This window comes from Xiphophorus maculatus, chromosome 14 (genome assembly GCF_002775205.1).
Source record: "Xiphophorus maculatus strain JP 163 A chromosome 14, X_maculatus-5.0-male, whole genome shotgun sequence".
Taxonomy (NCBI): domain Eukaryota; kingdom Metazoa; phylum Chordata; class Actinopteri; order Cyprinodontiformes; family Poeciliidae; genus Xiphophorus; species Xiphophorus maculatus.
This window is the reverse complement of record NC_036456.1, coordinates 60,336-78,404: the sequence shown is the minus strand read 5'-3', so window position 1 is coordinate 78,404 and position 18,069 is coordinate 60,336. Positions and strand designations below refer to the sequence as shown.

At 39.1% G+C, this 18,069-nt stretch overlaps 1 protein-coding gene across 4 annotated transcripts in view; it reads right to left on the bottom strand.

Moving 5' to 3' along the window:
* rap1gds1 (Rap1 GTPase-GDP dissociation stimulator 1) overlaps positions 1 to 18,069 on the bottom strand; it is a 66,699-nt gene that overhangs the window by 19,484 nt on the left and 29,146 nt on the right. For 3 of the 4 annotated variants that reach the window (XR_002753916.1, XR_002753917.1, XM_023346856.1), the window contains exons 5-6: positions 9,496 to 9,642; positions 975 to 1,103 (exon numbers count right to left, since the gene is read on the bottom strand). Coding sequence is in view for 2 of the 4 variants with exons in the window: in XM_023346856.1 (XP_023202624.1) it covers positions 975 to 1,103; positions 9,496 to 9,642 (276 nt within the window). In the remaining 2 variants the exon portion in view is untranslated. The remainder of the gene's footprint in view (positions 1 to 974; positions 1,104 to 9,495; positions 9,643 to 18,069) is intronic. The other variant, XM_023346857.1, reaches the window with a different exon arrangement.

Here is an 18,069-nt window from a genome sequence, read left to right as displayed (position 1 = left end):
CCAAGTGGGTTAAAAGATAAAGAACTTTCAAAGATAACAGCGAAGTGATCTGACAGGGCGACATCAGTTACAGAGACATTGGAAATATTCACACCCTTACTGATAACCAGGTCCAGTGTGTGTCCTTGAATGTGTGTTGCTTGTTTGACATGTTGTGTTAGACCAAAAGTCTCTAATATATTAGTGAGCTTTTTTGCCCCTCTGTGTTGGGGGTTGTCAACATTAATGTTGAAATCACCGACAATTATTAAACAATCATAATCAATACATATGAGAGACAGAAGCTCATTCAAGTCAGTAAAGAAATGTTCCACATATGTTGGAGTTTTGTATAAAGTTAGTGTCAAAGTTCGTTTGTGGCCTTTAACCTCAATTCCAAGATACTCAAAAGAGGTGAAGTGACCCAAGGAAATTTTACTACTATTTATGGTACTCTTAAATATTGAAGCCATGCCTCCTCCTTTTTTCTGTTTTCTATTCTCACTTAAGAAATTGTAGTTAGGAGGCGCTGGTTCAATTAGTACGACTGAGTGTAAGAGAGGGCTGATTGGCAGATCCAACTTTGTCACTATACTTAGCGACTATATGGCGAAATACAAGATTTTGCAGATACATTCCAATTTTGTAAGGTATCTGCCAAAATCGGAATGGGCAGGTCAGGCTTTTTAAAGATTGGCGATCTGCCATGAATCGGTGCACTAGTAACTGTTACAGCAGAATCATCAGTTGGGTTTTTTTTTTTTTGCTGGAAACCCCAGTTTTATTCTGCAATGGGAGCATGTTTCTCCCATTTTCATCTCTTCTCCAGAGCAAATGCCTTTTCAGCCTCAGCACACGTCACCCCCAACAGCAGTTTGTTGTGTACCCCACATTATACTGCATTAAAAGTGCTGAGAAAACAATCCTCCCTTGTGTTTCTGTTTAACACGTTTGACATGGAATATTTCGAGCCTGGACTAATGTAGCATACTTACCCAGCTCTGCCAAGTTCCCAAAAGCAATCAGACACATTTCTGTCAGGGCGGTGTTGTGGGAATGGATGCCCAGCAGCTTCACCAGGGTTGGAATAACACCCAGGTTAATCAGCTGGGCTTGTAAGGTATCTGCAAAAACACAGATATGAAAAATGCAGCTAAGTGATGTTTCTTAATATATAAAAGGTGTGTAGAAAATGACATAAAAACCTATGTTGTCATGTCGTTTGAGAAGAAACATTATGAATTATATTGAGATGAAACATTATGAATTATATTGAAGTGGCATGTCCGGCTCCCGTGGAGAAATTTGCTGACCACATGGCAGAAAATATTCAATAACAGGATTTTAGATTAGATTTCTTCTATCAATATCAGGATACAAACACTTAATGGCTGAAGACAAAAACATGGATAATAGGACATAAGAGGTTGATCCTCTAAGGTGTTTAAAATGTGGTTGATAATTTAAATGCTGAGAGGGAAAATGAGGTAAAACAACTTCAGTACTGAAAACCAAGAATTATGAGGATAAGTCAGCAGAATAGAAGACATACAGAGGAGAGAGAGCAAAGCCATGATCACCTCACATACTTTCAGAAAGACTATTAGCAACTGGACATAAATATTTATGTTTTTATGAGTTCTTATAGGTACCTTCCTTAAAATATATTCTGCTAATTTTGGGGAACGATTCTATAATTTGACACAATCAATGAAAAAAACTAAATAAAAATCAAATACAACTCATTTGAAGGATTTGTTTGCTTCCACAATAAGACCCATAGAATACATAAAATAGTTTTTCAGCAGTAGCAGCTGACAAGTTTTTTACTGCAGACAATAAGGAATAATCTTTACAGATCTGCTTACTTTCTTAGCTCATAACAATTTTACAAGTTGTGTAGCTAAGAAGCTGAGACACCAATAACAAAAAGTAACAGTAATACTTTTAAATCTAAAATCTCTAAAATTTCTTTGAAAGCTGCAGAAAGTCGCAACTTTTCAAAACCTCCCAATCCCCAGTCAAGTAGATCACCCAGCATAACACTCTGCCAACACACACACAGTCATGCCTTACTATACTTGTGTGAACTCACATCAACTTCTATTAATTTCTGTAGCCTAACCCTGATATTTTCCCTAAGCCTAGTCTAAGAATTTAGCCTAACCCTAATCCATAAATAGTGTTTACCGTTGTGTAAATCAGCAAAATGTCGACACAATCCTAGTTTCAGGTCAACTTTTGTCCTTACCATTACCTATAGATATGCATATATGCAATGTTGTACTTTTATCCAAATGAGAGCTTTGTATTAGTTATTACATGTATGCCTAACCTGGACATTTTCCGGACCCTAACCAGAAATAGTATATTCCCAACGTTAACCAAAACTTAATGTACTCACTTTCCACATATAACCTCCCTTTGTTAGTGAAAATGGTGAAAGTAGTCCTCTATGCATACTATGAGTACTCTATAAGTACAGAATAAACTAAACAAACTGAAATGCAATTTCTGCCTGCAGCAGTAACATTTGGAGTTTATTGTAATCCATAGGGGAGCCCAGAGTACATGTACTCTATGTGCTTAGAGTACATAGTACTCATAAACACACCATCCAGTCAAGGACATGGAACCATAGATAAATCCTTTCAAAAGTATCCCTCCTCCTTCTCCAACGTTTTCCCATTTTGTCTCACTAAACCTCAAATGTCTGTCGATTTTAAGCAATCAACACAAAGTAGAGTGGAATTGTGACGTGGCAGAAAAAAACATGCACTGAACTACTGAATATATAGTCAGAATCACAAACACATGAAGTCTCATTCTTAAATCACAGGGTTTGATGTGAGGTTAGCGCATCCTTTGCTGCTAAAACTACTTCAATTCTTAATTTTCACAAGGCTAAAAAGCATTGATGGGAAATTTTGACCATCCTTCTGAAAGCAAATTTGTGTGGTCAAACACTGAACTCTTTGCAGGCCAGTCAAGTTTTCCCACACAAAACTACTAGATAATCCATATGCTTATGGGCCTTGCTAAGTGGACTGGTGCTCAACCACACTGGGACATGAGGAAACTGTCTCCAAACTGTTCACTTAAAGTTCTTCAAATGTCTTGGTATGCTGAAGCATTAAGAGTTCTATCACTGCAACTGAAGGAACAAATCTAACTGCTAAAACAGCCCAACACCACATTCCTGGTCCCTCTCTCCACCAAACTTTACACCTGACAATGGAGTCAAGCAAGTACTATTCTTTCAAACCCTCAGCAGTATGATTCATCACTCCGAAGAACATGTCCGCTGCTATATAGTCCAGGGAAACATGCTCTACACCTCCCCATCCAGGCTTCACATTGCCCCTGGTGATGCAAGGCTGAGGTGCAGCTGCTTGAACATAAAACCTCATTCATTCAGCTCTCTATGCAGTTCTTGAGCTAATCTGAAAACCACATAAATTTGGAGGTCTGTGTAACCCAGAGTAAAAACTGCCCTTAATTCCGCCTTTGCTGCTCTATTGGTTAGAGCAGTGGTTCCCAAAGTGTGGGGCGTGCCCCCTAGGGGGGGCGCAGTGCCATTGCAGGGGGGGCAGGGGAAGCAGCATGGATGAATGAAAAAAAACAACAAAAAAAAACAGTCAAGTGTTTCACTGTAAAGATGGTTTGTAGTGTGTTTTGTTGCAACCTGAAGCGTGAAATAAACTTCAGTGGAGTTTGAAAACAAAATATGTGTATAGGTTTATGTCTGGTTGAACGATGTGTGTGCCCAGTTGATTTTTTTTTTGCGGGGGGGGATTGTAATCCATAGGGGAGCCCAGAAAATCTGGGCCACTGGTGGGACCCAGAAGAAAATCTTTGGGAACTACTGGGTTAGAATGACAGTCACTTACATAGCTACATAGTCACATGGTGCATTCAGCGAATCACTGCATCTGAAGTGGTTATTCAGGCATTCTCCAGCTTTCCCAGTCAGGTGTGAGGGGGAGAGCTGGAGACAAAGGAGCTACAGATCAGAATACCCAGTGAGCTTGGAGCCATGAAGTTATCTTGCACTGAACTGTATATGGAATTGGCCAGGTGACCCTTTTTAGGATTAAAGGATGGCGAGCTTCTGACAACTGGCTGGGGCCAGGAAAACCTGAAATTCACTCCATACTGGTCCTTTAGGAGGCTGATGGTCTGTAGTATTTCCCCCTCCATCTCACCATACAGACACACAATCCATTATTTACAGTGCTGCTTGAAAGTTTGTGAACTAGTTGAGTAGTTTAGAGTTTTCTTATTTTTAACCATGATTTTCTTATTTTCTCATTACCAGTTTTTGTATATGAAATGTCAGGTTTATGTTCATCGATTCCATTTGCTTGTTTTGAGGGAGATGTATGAATTGCAAGCAGACTAAATGAAACATGGAATCAGAGCATCTGCAAAAGTAAATGAACCACAGCTGCACTGGTAAAGACAAGCAGGTAAAAGACTCAGGTGAAACACATGTGAGTGCTCAAGCAATCAACTAAGCAGACCAATCAAATGAGACATCCTTGGGAAAAGTTTTGAGGTGCACAGGTTAAATGGGAGAGGAAACCAACCAAACCACTGTTGTGTCAAGGCATAAAGACCAGATCAACAATGCCGAGAGGAAAGGAGACATCTGAGGACATCAGAAAGAAGGTGGTAACAGCCCATCAGTCTGGGGGAAGCTATAAGACCATCTCCAAAAGATTCCAGCTTCATCCATCCACTGTGAGACAAATCATTTACAAGTGGAGGGCACTAGGCATCACCGCAACTCTGCCCAGAAGTGGACGGCCGCCAAAACTTGCACAAAGAAGCACCAGAAAAATAATAATGCAGGTAAAGACCAACCCACGCATCACCTCCAGAGAGTTGCAGACCTGTCTGTCAGCATCTGGGATAAATGTACATGCGTCTACAATCAGGCGAAATATCCATAGACATGGCATTCATGGGAGAGATGCTAGAAGGAAGCCTCTGCTCTCAAGAAAGAACTGGCCCATTTAAACTTTGCCAGAGAGCACTTGGACAAATCAGAGGCTTTCTGGAAGTCCATTCTCTGGACGGATGAGTGCAAAATTAAATTATTTGGCCACAATCACAGGTGCCATGTTTGGAGAAAAGTAAACACTGCATTTAAAGAAAAGAACGTCCTCCCAACAGTGAAGCATGGTGGTGGATATGTGAAAGTCTGGGCCTGCTTTTCTGCCTCCGGACCTGGACGACTCCATATAATACGAGGAACCATCAATTCCCAGGATTATCAACAAATTCTTGACCAGAATCTCCTGCCATCAGTCAGGGAGTTGATGCTGGGACGGAAATGGATTATGCAACAAGACAATGACCCAAAACATTAAAGCAAAAGTACCAAACATTGGCTTAAGAGAAAGGAGATTCACACTCTGGATTGGCCCAGTCAAAGTCCGGATCTCAATCCCATAGAAATGCTGTGCCAAGATCTGAAACGGGCAGTACATGCCAGATGTCCCTCCAACCTCAATCAACTGGCAGAGTTCTGCAAGGAGGAGAGGACAAAAATCCCAAAGAGCAGATGTGAGACACTCGCTTGTGGTTATAGAAGACGTTTAGTTGAAGTAATGGCTGCAAAAGGAGGAGCCACAAGGTACTAACTGAAAGAGTTCACATACTTTTGCACTTGGCAGATTTTCAGTTTTTTGACAGATAAAATACTTTTGTTGAATAAATAATGAAAACATGTATCATTTTTTCTTTGTTTCCCTTATTTGGAAGGTTTGCTATACAATTTGAGATTTGGATGTTCATTTCACATGATTATTATAATTTTTCTTTAGAAAATAATGACCATGTTCGGGTGGTTCACAAACTTTCAAGCAGCACTGTATCTCTTCTCCATTGGAAACGAATTGCGCTTGGACATTTTGACCTCAAAAACCATGGACTTTTCAAATGTGTGTCAGTCATTCACTGTGCTGACCGGTGGAGAAATTTAGGACTTTTGTGCACATGTATATGGAAATTTTACGGCAGTACTGTGTATTTTGTATTTATTTTTTGGGTTCTATGTATGTTTTGTGTCTTGTGGTATTAATTTTCCCTTCTTTAAAATACCTGGTATTGACAGCAGTTATTCTTTTGTATTGTTTTTATTGATTACTGACAACAGCTCCAGTAGATGAATTTCTTCTGATATCATATGCCATCTAGTCCCTTAGTACATTAAGTAGTGCTACATCTGCAGCTGTTGACTTTGCAGAAAGTTGATGACTTCTACACAACACACTCCTCAACATCTGCTGGCCTTGCTGTAATTTTGAGTGGCCTCCCATTTCATTGCTGAATCCTGTTGTTCCCACTTACCTAATTGTAAAATATTTAGTAGTAAGGAAATTTCATCAACTTGGTGCCACACTGGAGTTGGATGGAAGTGATTGGAACAGCTCTGCTTCAATTCAATTCTGCTGCTTCAATTCTAGAAAATTCTAAAGGAGAATCTCCAGCCATCAGATTATAACCATAAGTTCCAGGGCAATTGAAGTTATGCAGCAGGACAATGATCCAAGGTATACCAGTAAGTCCTCTTTCGAACAGTAAAAAATAAACAAAAAGGGATTTGAGAGGAGCTTAGTCAAAGTCTGGTCTAGTTAAATCCATCAAAGAACCTATTGCATAGACTAGTTTAAATGTTATATTCATTCTGAAAAGCTCTCCAATATGCCTGAATTAAAACAAAATAGAGTGGGCCAGGATTCCTCTACAGCCATGTTTCAGACTTCACAAACACTTAAGGACATTTGTGGAAGACACGACCAGTTCAGGGGGCAATTACTTTTAACATAAAGCCAGGTTCAACTGGATGGCTTCTGTATTTATTCAGGCTAATTTTCTTTGATGTTACACTTTGCTTGAAGAACTGAAACATGCAAATGTGACAGAAGAAATTTGTTTGAATAGGTAAAAACTTTTCCCAGCACCGTAAGGAATATCCTTTGGACCCAGAAAGGTTCATTTTGTTTTGATAACACATGTTACCACTTGTATTCTATATATTGTTTCTGTCCAATTGAACCCCATGACTTACATCTGGTCATCTTTATTGGAGGCCAGGTAGGAAAACCTGGTGCTTACCTGTCTCTGATTGGAGTTTTCCTTAAATTAATACATAGGTTACTTTGGAAGTCAAGTGCCACATTGATGGAGGAAAACACTTATGAGGATACTTATGAGTCAAACCTGTTACCTTTGCGCTTAAAGGTAACAGGTTAAGGTTTCTCTGGTTGCCATGACTTTACCAGTCCTAGATTTCACTTTATGGTGTTACAAAGCTGGGAGTAAGTTTTGGAAGTTAGCTCACATTTTGCAAACCAAAAGATCCTCTGCTGCCTAAAGTTGGAAAACCAGCATGCTTTATTTGTTTAGTTCTTTTTACATTTACATCTGACAAAAATAGATCAGTTAGAAACCATAACAGAGAAATGTGGAATGAACTACTCAAGATAAATTACAAATAACTTTAAACCATATTGTGTGTAAACTAAGACCAATTCAAGTACTTTGGGGCCAGTTTTAATCCCAGAGGTAAAAGACTAAAATAGGTGGTGAAACATTATTTTTGAATGCTAATCTGCTGGTTATGTAAAAACCACAGTGATTAATGAGTAGGACACAATGTAAAACTCCATTTATTTCTTAAACTTTTGATTCTGATATTTTTCCGTAATGGAATATGCAATAAAGTAAGGGAACTTATTTCCCACTGACAATATCCAGAGTTGGAAAATGATCTAATGAAATTCCACAATTTTCGAGACTGCTTAGGATGATAAAGGATTTAGGAAGTATGAAAGAGCTGGCAGACTATAAGGAAGCAGCAGCAGATGCTTTTCAGAAGTTCTAGAGCTCAACAATTAGCGTTTAATTTAAGAATAACTCTTAAAAAAATAAAATGTTGCAGTTTTGTAAAACAGCAACAAACAAGTCACAAGCGTTTTTCCACCGAACTGATTCTAGTGCTAACCCACAGCTGGAGCCAGAGCCGGCTCCAACTGGTTCCTCAGATGGGTTCTATCTTAAAGCCTCGTCATTACATGACTAAAAGACTCTCTGTCACCCACTGTTAAGGCTAAATTTGGATGTCTCATTGCTCCAACCTGCATTTCTGATCACAAGTGAGAAGGAAATAGGGGTGAATTAATTGCAGCTTTCTGGCCTTTCACCGATTTACAAACAAAGCTAGCAAAGGCGGGATGGCTGCGATTAACAGCATCAGAGCAGATCCAGTGGGCTGGTCTGTCAGTCAGCCCTCTACCACAGCAAAACAAAAGGGAACAGTGGCTGATCTTCAGAGCTTTCTGAAGATAGACAAGATCAATTTCTCAAAGTGAAAACAGCTACATTCACTGGATGATGAAATAATAATCATTTCAGGGCCAGATCTAGGCAGAGAAAAAACAGGACTTTTATATATAGAATAGAATAGAATTCAACTTTATTGTCATTGCACTGTCACAAGTACAAGCAACGAGATGTAGTTTGCATCTATCCAGAAGTGCTCTACGAGATATAAATATTTATTTACAGATGTACAAGACTATGTATGTATGGACTATAAGGGGTTATAGCAAGAGATATAGATATTGTGTATAAATATAAATATAAATATGGGAGCTATATGCACAGATTATACAGAATATACAAGAATGTTAGGGAATGGATTATAGATAAATAATGGCAGATAAAATTTACAGGTTGTATGTGTGTTAAAAAACAGGACTTTTAACAAAATACCTAAAATTATTTTAATGGAATATAAAAATTTGGGCTGATATTTAAATCCGATATAACTATTGCTGTTATGGCCAATAACCCATAACCCACTGCATCACTGTCACCGACAGTAAAATATCGGCTCACACCAAAGTTAGCATCAACAAGCGTTTTAGCTACATGTTTGCATATAGTTCCTGACAAAAGCTGTTGCTGGATGGCAGACAGGAACAGTCTTACTGCTAAGCGCCAGTTCTTCCAAAGCAGTGGAGCTCGTGTGGTGGAAAATCTGGAGTCATGTCATTCATTAAAGCCCAATCTGCTGCTGGTTCTGGGAAATAAAATGATTCAAGTGGCAGGGCCCCTAAACATGTTAGCCATCTCGCTATACACAAGGGTGATAGACTAACAGACTGATGCTCCCTTGAGCTGTGTTACTAAAATAGCTAAAAAGCTATATAACTGATGAGGACGCTCTAGCAGCTGAGTCACAGCACACTCTCTAAAGTCCCATCTGGCTAAGAGATGGGAGGAAGGTACTGCTACGATGAACGATGATGTTAATGATTTTAGATTACCTCGGTGAAGATGATAGAAAAGCAAGAAGATGTGACAGAAAGAAGGGAACAGATGAGCCTGAATTAGAGAAGCACAGATTAAGTTCAACATCTACCGACTGAGAAGAAGAAAGAGAACGCCCACTGATTAGTTGAGATGAGTATAAAGTCTCTGGGGGAGGAAGATGGTCATTACCATTATCATTGCTATAGTTCATCAGCATGCCACAAAAGACAGCCAAGAGTCTCTCTTTTTCCGGATCAGTATTTTGGGAGAGGGACTTAATGTGTTCAGCTACTATCTGAGCCCCTCCTGCCAGGTGTACTGCATTCCTGCCCTCATCTGAAAAACAAGAGAGGCCGGGACAGAAATCAGCCGTAAAGCAGAGAACAAACAACCACAGCTGATAGCTTACACAGAAGTCACAACAAAATCCAAAACAGGCAGTAGTCACAGTACTGATGAATATAAGCTAAGAGTTAAACTTAACTTTCTGCTTGGTTTTGCTGAGTAAATTCGATTTGGGTTTATTCAGAAATTCAGCAAAACAAATCCCAACAGGCTGTATGGTGACACAGAGAAAAGGACAGAGCCCTGATTTAAAGGGGCAGTATTATGTGTTTTCCAGCCACACAGTGCCATATTATCCACCTTACTCATAGCCCCCATGAGGCTTTGCGTGATTTATGGGCCTGACGTCCGCCGCAAACTGGAACCGCCATTTGTTTACATGTTAGCAACTCGCTAACCGGCTTTCCACAGAGTTTTTAGGCTATGAACTATGTACGAGCTCCAGCTATCACAGCTTAAATGTGGCAATATTGAAGAAATGGCCGCAAATAACCCGCACTAGCATATTTACCTACTTCACTGACTCAGTTGCTGCAGATGCAGGTTTTCTTATGTTGCGTTTTGTCCACACAATGAAATGATCACATTGTGGGTTCTCTCTTCAAGTTTAGAATTTTTAGCCAAATTCTTTTTGTTTCCTTATCTGTCGGTAGGTGATGTAAACTACCACTTATCACAGATACACTGCCGTTTTGTTTTGGGAGCACGTTCAAGACACATTGCTCCTGAAGCCACAAACTAAACTTGGTCAAATTATTAGAGTACAGCTACGAACAGCACAACAGTTACCCGAGCTCCACAAGGGCATCGTACCCTTTCCAGTGGCAAATTGCTCTCTATAACTGGTTAATGTGTGATTCAGTTTGGTTCGGTTCTAGTCCAGTGGGGAGATTCTCTGTATTACGGTCTGGAGCTCAGCAGCTGAGGTAATTTCTCCACTGATTTGCAGCGTCACTCAGCAACAGAAAACCTCGATTAAATAAACTCAGATATGAGACTCTCATCATGAACTTTATCTTTTAAATTCAAGCAAAAAATAAAATTCACATCACACAAGCTGATATTATGTAGTTCCGGTGTTTTACACTGTCACCGCAAAACAGCAGCTCAGATCTCTGACCAGCTTCTCTGCTCTTATCTTTATTACCGAGTTCTTAGAGGAGCAGCGTTGCTAAGTCACGATCATTCCATTACAAAACTTAACGATCGTGCTCCTGTGGCTCTCCACGATTAAAGTCATAACTACGATTCTCTGTACTGAGCAGCTCTCTGATAGCAGATGGATTGTCCGTAAACAAGTTTCACTAAGTATTGTATTACAACCGAAAAGAGAGATGCAACCTCTATCATAAAAATAGATTAGCAAAAAACCCTACAAATTACAATGAAATACTGCTACTTCCGGTGGGCGCCGGAAGTAAGACCCATAATCGTTTCCCCAGTAAGCCTCCCAGGAATAAGGTGGATAGCACAATCAAGCAACTATGTTGCCGTCAGTTGTTAAAAAAATGCTGAATACTTCAAATATGACTTCAAATGAAATTTGATTTTGTAATTTATTGCCTTGAAATTGGGGCTGGGTGATGTATCGAGTGTACTCAATGTATCACGATATTTTCAAATTACGATAGTTAAAATGGCTATGTCGCAACCATCAAGTATAAATTGTCCTTCACAAAATAAACGTTCACCGTCAAATTCACTGCAAGTAACATTTGTCCGACACCCCATGAATGCGTTATTAGTCCCTCTTCCCTCCCAACCTGAAAATTTTCTACCAATCACACTGCGCGGAAAAAAAAAAACATGGTGACAGCGAGAGTTTGAGGCAAACCATGAATGAGACAGTAACTGAAGGGAAGACAAGAATGATTGGCGAAGAAGGTGTGGCAACCAGGAGCGTCGGTTGAGTTTCCCCGGAGAGTGGGAGTTAACTCAGACCTTTTTTGGTCAAAAGAAGAACAACAAAACTTTATACGCCTTTAATTAGGGAAAAGCAAAGTGTCGCTATTTGAAAAGGAAGGACAGTAAAGTAAGTCAGATGGTTCTGGTTGCTGAGTAGGGCCAGCAGAACTGGGGATGGTTGACCGTTAGTGAACATAAGAAGGCTTCTTCAGTTGACGCCACCAACCCTAGCTAAGTTAGACGTGAAGTTAAGCGGCTAAAAAGACAACTTATCAGCACTCATCGGAGCTGAAAACTAGGTTAGTGCAGTAAGAGGAGACTAAGCTCTGTCTTAAGCGCAGTGGCTGATGTGGAAATTGATACTAAAGTTACAAAATATCAACATAACTGACAGGGGGAGAAATACGGAGGGAATCAGCAGTTAAAGACACTTCACAACAAAGCGAGGGGGGAGCCGAGATGGCGTCTCGGTAAGGCTTCCATTCTAAAGCTCCGCTAAAACCTGTACTTAAAGCCATAATCTAAACATATCTGTCTAGTTTGGCATCTCAGTCCTTATCACAATCATGCAGAGATAGGAAAACAAGAGAAAAGATCATAAGTCGTCCAACATGAACAGTGTAAACATTGATCTCTACTGGTGATTCTACTGTCGGAGTTATGAATGTCGGGGACTTTTCACTCTCGCCTGATATCCCAGTAAAATCCACTCTTATAAAAATGGAAAAGACCTCTGCCGCTACTGATGACCCAGATGACATTGTTACCAGACTCTCTGCCATCGTCAATGCCCGGATCGACGCACTCGAGAGAATGGTAACATTACAAATTGCGTGGCTTAAGAAAACTATTGACTTTGTCTCTGAAGAATTGATTGATATTAAAAAGAAAGTAATGGAGGTGGATGCTAAAGCTAAAAAAGGGGAGGAGCGGCTGAGGACCGTGGAGAACCGCATGATGGAGCTTGAACACTACTCTCGCAGATGGAATCTGCGGCTGGTTGGGGTCCCTGAGAACGACCAGGAGAACATCAGAAACAAAGTGATTCTGATCTGTCAGAAAATCATCGCTAATGATAACATAAACATGGCAGACGGAATCAACATCGTTCACAGGCTTGGGAAAAGTGATCACAGCAAGAAGACGGCGCGCAACATTATTATCAAATTTCTGTCTCTACGGTGAGAGACGTCCTCTGAAGAGCCGCCAAGAAGTCCAAGTCCCTGTTGGACAACAACATGGGCTTCGCAGAGGACCTGACAGTGGAGGACCGGGAAAATCAACGCCTCCTCTGGCCATCAGTACAGGAGGCGCAGGGCAAGATGGCCTATTTCACCTCTGGACGAGCCTTCATCAACAGCAGTGAGATCTTCCCTCCCTCCGCCACATGATGCTCCACCTGCTAGTTTAAAGTTCATCCCGATCCTGTTGAATTTACAGTTTGTTGTTCTGTTATAATATGTTCTCTGTCATTAACAGGAATAGGTTGCTAGAATATAGCCAACAGTCATATGGCTCATTCATTGTCAGTATCTTCTGTTTGCGGAGCTTGAGCTCTAATTCATTTTTTCATAGCGTAATTTGCTATCCAACTAATATTGTGCTCTATTGAGGATTTGTTCAGTTGTTCATGTTACATCACATGTAAAAGAATAGTCTGATTGGGGGTGGGGAATAAATTTGTGGGTACAACCTTTTGTGGCAATAGTTTTATAGTAAGTTTCGCAAATTACCTCATTCAAATTATTGACCCAGCGCCGTTTCTCTTCGGAACTAGACTAGTTCATCTGATTCCTCTTCAGTTACTGTCTCTTTTTTTTATTGCATCAAAAAGTCAATACAATGTATAGAATGCGGAAAAACGAAGAAAAAAAAACAAAAGGAAAAATGCCAGGGGTTACAAGGAATAAAAACAATAGAAAGTCTAATACAAGGAGCACAAACAGAGACAAGAGTGTTTCAGGGAATACAGTTAAAGAATTTCAGGGCTTCAAGAGTCTTTACAGCTTTGGGATTGGTAGAGGTCTGTATAGTTACTACATAGTGTTGTAATTCAGATAAAAACAGATAAAATAGAGGCTTTTTGCCAAAAATTTTGCATTTATGAATATGAAATTTAACTAGAATTAACAATAGATTAATTACATAAAATGTATTCTTATTAGCAGGACATACATTTTAGGAACAAAAAAGTACATCTGTGTATAAAAGTGAAAAACTATTGAAGATATGAAATTGCATATAATAAAGTTTTTCCAGAAAGAGACAGCGAAGTGGCACCTCCAGAATAAGTGGACTGTTGTCTCATTGTCCAAATGGCAGAAAGAGCAGCTGCGGTCTATATCCTGGTGTAGGTTTTGTTTTGCAGGGTAGCACCGGTGGAGAAGTTTGAAGCACACATCACGAGGTTTGTTCAAAATGAAGAATTTGGACGATAAAGTCCAAACCATTTTCCATTTGTTATCAGAAACAAACTGTCTCCAGTAGTGGGTCACATAAGGTGTAGTAGCAATGTCCTTCTGAAATAAGGATCTTATATTCCTGTTTCTAGTAGAGGGTTTAAAGGAGAAACAAATTTTACCCACATCAGATTCAAAAACAGAAGAATGTATGTCTACAACTCTGTCCTCTCCAGAATGAAGATGGCCCTTAAAGAGCATGAGAACGTCTTCAGGAACAGCGTCCATAATAGCAAATTCCCTGGGGGGAACTGGGATACAGTAGGTGGATAAAAATTCAGAGTAAGATTTTATGTACCCATCAGAGTTAAGTAATTGTTTTAACTCTGTTAGGGAAAATCAGAGATTGATTTTTGTAAAGAATATTTTGGTTATTCTAGATGAGAAATGTGTGAGGGGAGAGAGAATGTTTATAAATTAGAGACCAAGCAAGGAGCATCCGTTTGTGATAATTGGCTAGTTTTAGGGGAAGTTTTTCAATGTTATAGTTAGACTTAAGTACAAATGAAAGGCCACCAAGTTTGAAAAAAATATAATTAGGGATAAAATTCCACAAAGAGTCAGGGTTCAATAAAACATTCTGATCCAATTGATTTTAAATGTGTGATTTAAAGATGAGAAATCTAAAAAGTTTAAACCACCTGAGTCTACAGGATTTAGGAGCATAGAATCTTTGATGTAATGCATTTTATTTTTCCAGATAAAATTGTAGAGAATTTTACCAATAGTTTTACAGGTAGCAGTATTGACATTTAATGCATTTAGTGCATCATAAGTTAACCTGGATATTCCTGCAGCTTTAGATAACAATATTCTTCCTCGTAAAGACAGATCTCTTTGAGGCCAGCGGTTTAATTTCTTTTTGGTTTTATCAATTGTAGGGTCAAAGTTAAGCTTGCATCTTTCTTTGGCATCTTTTGTGATAATTACACCAAGATATGAAACTTGTGTTTTAACAGGAATGTTGTAAAGATGGGATTCTCTACAAGATGATATGGGAAGCAATTCACAATTGTTTAAATTAAGTTTGAGGCCTGAAGCATCAGAGAAAGTTTGGATGAGCTTAATAACAGAAATTTGATCAGAATCTCTCAGAAACAGTGTCGTGTCATCAGCAACTTGACTTATACAAATTTTTCTATCAGCAACTGAGATACCACGGATATTGTTTTCCAGAATAAATGTTGCAAGAAGTTGGGCTGCGATCAGGAATAAATAAGAGGAAACAGGGAAGCCCTGTCTTACTCGTCTGGATACTGGAAATCTGGGACAGGTGCCATGCTTCAGTTTAATACAGCAGTTACCTTTCTTGTAAAGAGTCTGAATAGATTTTATAAAATATTGCCCGAAACCAAATTTTTCTAAGGCCCGATGCATAAAGCCATGGTCTAGAGCAGGGGTCACCAACACGGTGCCCGGGCACCCGGTCGCCCAAGGGGACCTTGTCAGTCGCCCGCGGAGCAAGTTCTAAAAATAGCCATTTTTAGAACTTTTTTGGCACAAAACTTTTTTGGCACAAAATAACTTTTTCGTCTCTCCACAATTTTGCTAATAGTAAAGAGGTTTGGATAATAAAAAATGCATTAACTTTTCTTTTCTTTTTTTATTTAAAGAAAATCTCAGTGTGTACAGCTGTACAGCTGCAACAATCCATACTCTCAGTCACTTGTGGGCAATTTAGAATCACACAAAAAAGCTCCAAAAGGGAATCAAGCTTAAAACTCTGAACTAAGAACTTCTGATCACATAATAGCAATAGCATAGCTGTCATGGTAAATTATTACTGATAACTATTGTCAGTAGTCCCTAACATTAATATGATCAGGCAGCATGTAATCATATATACTCTTGTTATAAAGGCTGAGCCAAGAACATTTATGTGTGTATCAAACAAGTAGCCCTTCGTGTTACTCTGTACCCGTGAAGTAGCTCCCAGTCTCAAAAAGGTTGGTGACCCCTGCTGTAGAGAGTCAAAAGCTTTAAAAAACTCTAAAAACAAAATAAAGCTGTCATCATTTATTAGTTCTGAATAGTCTAGTAGATCCAGTGCAAGTCTTAGGTTGTTTGTGATGTCTCTGTGGGACATGAAGCCTGATTGAGATTCATCAATAAAGAACTGAGGGTTTGTTTATTTCTTCTGGCCAAAATAACAGCAAAAACTTTATAGTCATTGTTCAGTAAGCAAATAGGTATGCAGTTGTCAATGAGTAATTTGTCTTTGCCAGCCTTTAGGATCAAAGTAATAAGGCCTTGTGTTAAGTAGGAGGCAATTCTCCACGACCAATACTTTCTGAAAGAGTGCTGAGAATAAAGGGACTAAGTTCTTTTACAAATTTCTTATAAAGCTCATTTGACAGCCCATCAGTACCTGATGATTTGTTGTTTTTAAGACTTAAAATAGCCTCTTCTACTTCCTGTAGAGTGAGGTTAGCATCACACATTTTGTTATCAGCCTCAGATATAACTTTACAATTGTCACGAGTCAATCAGTAAAGAAGCTTTTTCATCTGAGTATTCAGAGGAATAGAGATTGTTGTAACAATTGGAACAAAATGATCCAAGGGTTTTATGGTCTGATACTATCTTGTCATTAACTTTAAGTGTGTCTAAAGTATTATGAAGTTTAGAAGAACGCTGCTCCCCTTCCTCCAAGCATTTCGCTCTAGACCTGACAAACGCGCCTCGAGCCTTCTGTTTATATATTTCATGAAGTTTAGTTTGACATTCACCAAGGAGAGATAGGTCATCATCATTAAGGTTATCATGGCTAATCCTGGATAAAGAAGCTATCTGAGAGCAAAGACTTTCTTCCTCTTGCCTTCTCTTTTTTGCAAGGTTACTACTGAAGGATCTCATGAATTTTCCTATCTCGTATTTTAACAGTTCCCAAAAAGGACTAAAGGAGTTATGTCTACAGGCTTTCCTCCCAACGGGACTTAATCAGGGATCTGTTCATTTCAGTAACATCCTCATATGAGAGAAGACTGTTGTTCATCTTCCAACAGACAGCTCTAGGAATGCCAGGCATCGAGAGTGAAAGGCTTATAGTAACTATTTTATGGTCAGATAAATGAGCAGGGTGTGTATCAATATAAACAGCAGCAATCAACTTGCTTTGATACCAGCCAGAAGTCAATACGGGACTTTTTAGAAAGGTCTTTGGTAATTATGTAAATAATTTATGTGTAGGAAATTTTTCCCTAAAAATGTCTAAGACATCAAATTTACCCATAAAATCTTTCAGGTAGCTGTTGGGTGAGTTAGAGTTGTTAGACAATGTGCAATTGTCTAACAACACAGTGAGCAATGTGGTTTATTATCATAAACCAAATTGAAATCACCACCGAAAATTAGAATGGCTTCAGGAAATTTTGATAACCAAGATGAGACTTTTTCATCCCATAACTCAAAAAGCTCCTTGTTGTCTGAATGAGAGTTGTAGCCATATATGTTGGTTATTATTATAATAGCCTGTGCGAAAGCAAGAACTACAACAATGAGATGCCCCTAGGGGGCCCTGTCGTAATTCATTACCTCCCCTGGAAATGTATCTTTTAGAATCAAAACCACAGCAGTTTTCTCTGAGCCATGTGCTGCCCATATTTCCTTTCCCCACTGACTTTTCAAAATTGTCATGTCATCTATAGTGCTGTGAGACTCCTGAATAAAACAAAAATAAGATTTAAATTTTTTAATGAATAAAAAGACTGCTTTGCGCTTCAAATTGTTTCTTAACCCAATGGCATTGAAAGAAACGGGAGAAACATGAACAAAAGAACAAATCCTCCATAGAGAACAATAAAGAACAATATTAGTGGGATAGCAAATTACGCTATGAAAAAACGAGTTAGAGCTCAAGCTCCGTAAACAGAAGATATTGATAATGAATGAGCCATATTGGCTATATTCTAGCAAACTATTCCTGTTTATGACAGAGAACTTATTTATATAATATAACAGCAAACTGTAAACGCAAAAGGATCAGGATGAACTTGAAACCAGCAGGTGGCGCATCATGTGGTGGAGGGAGGGAAGATCTCACTGCCGTTGATGA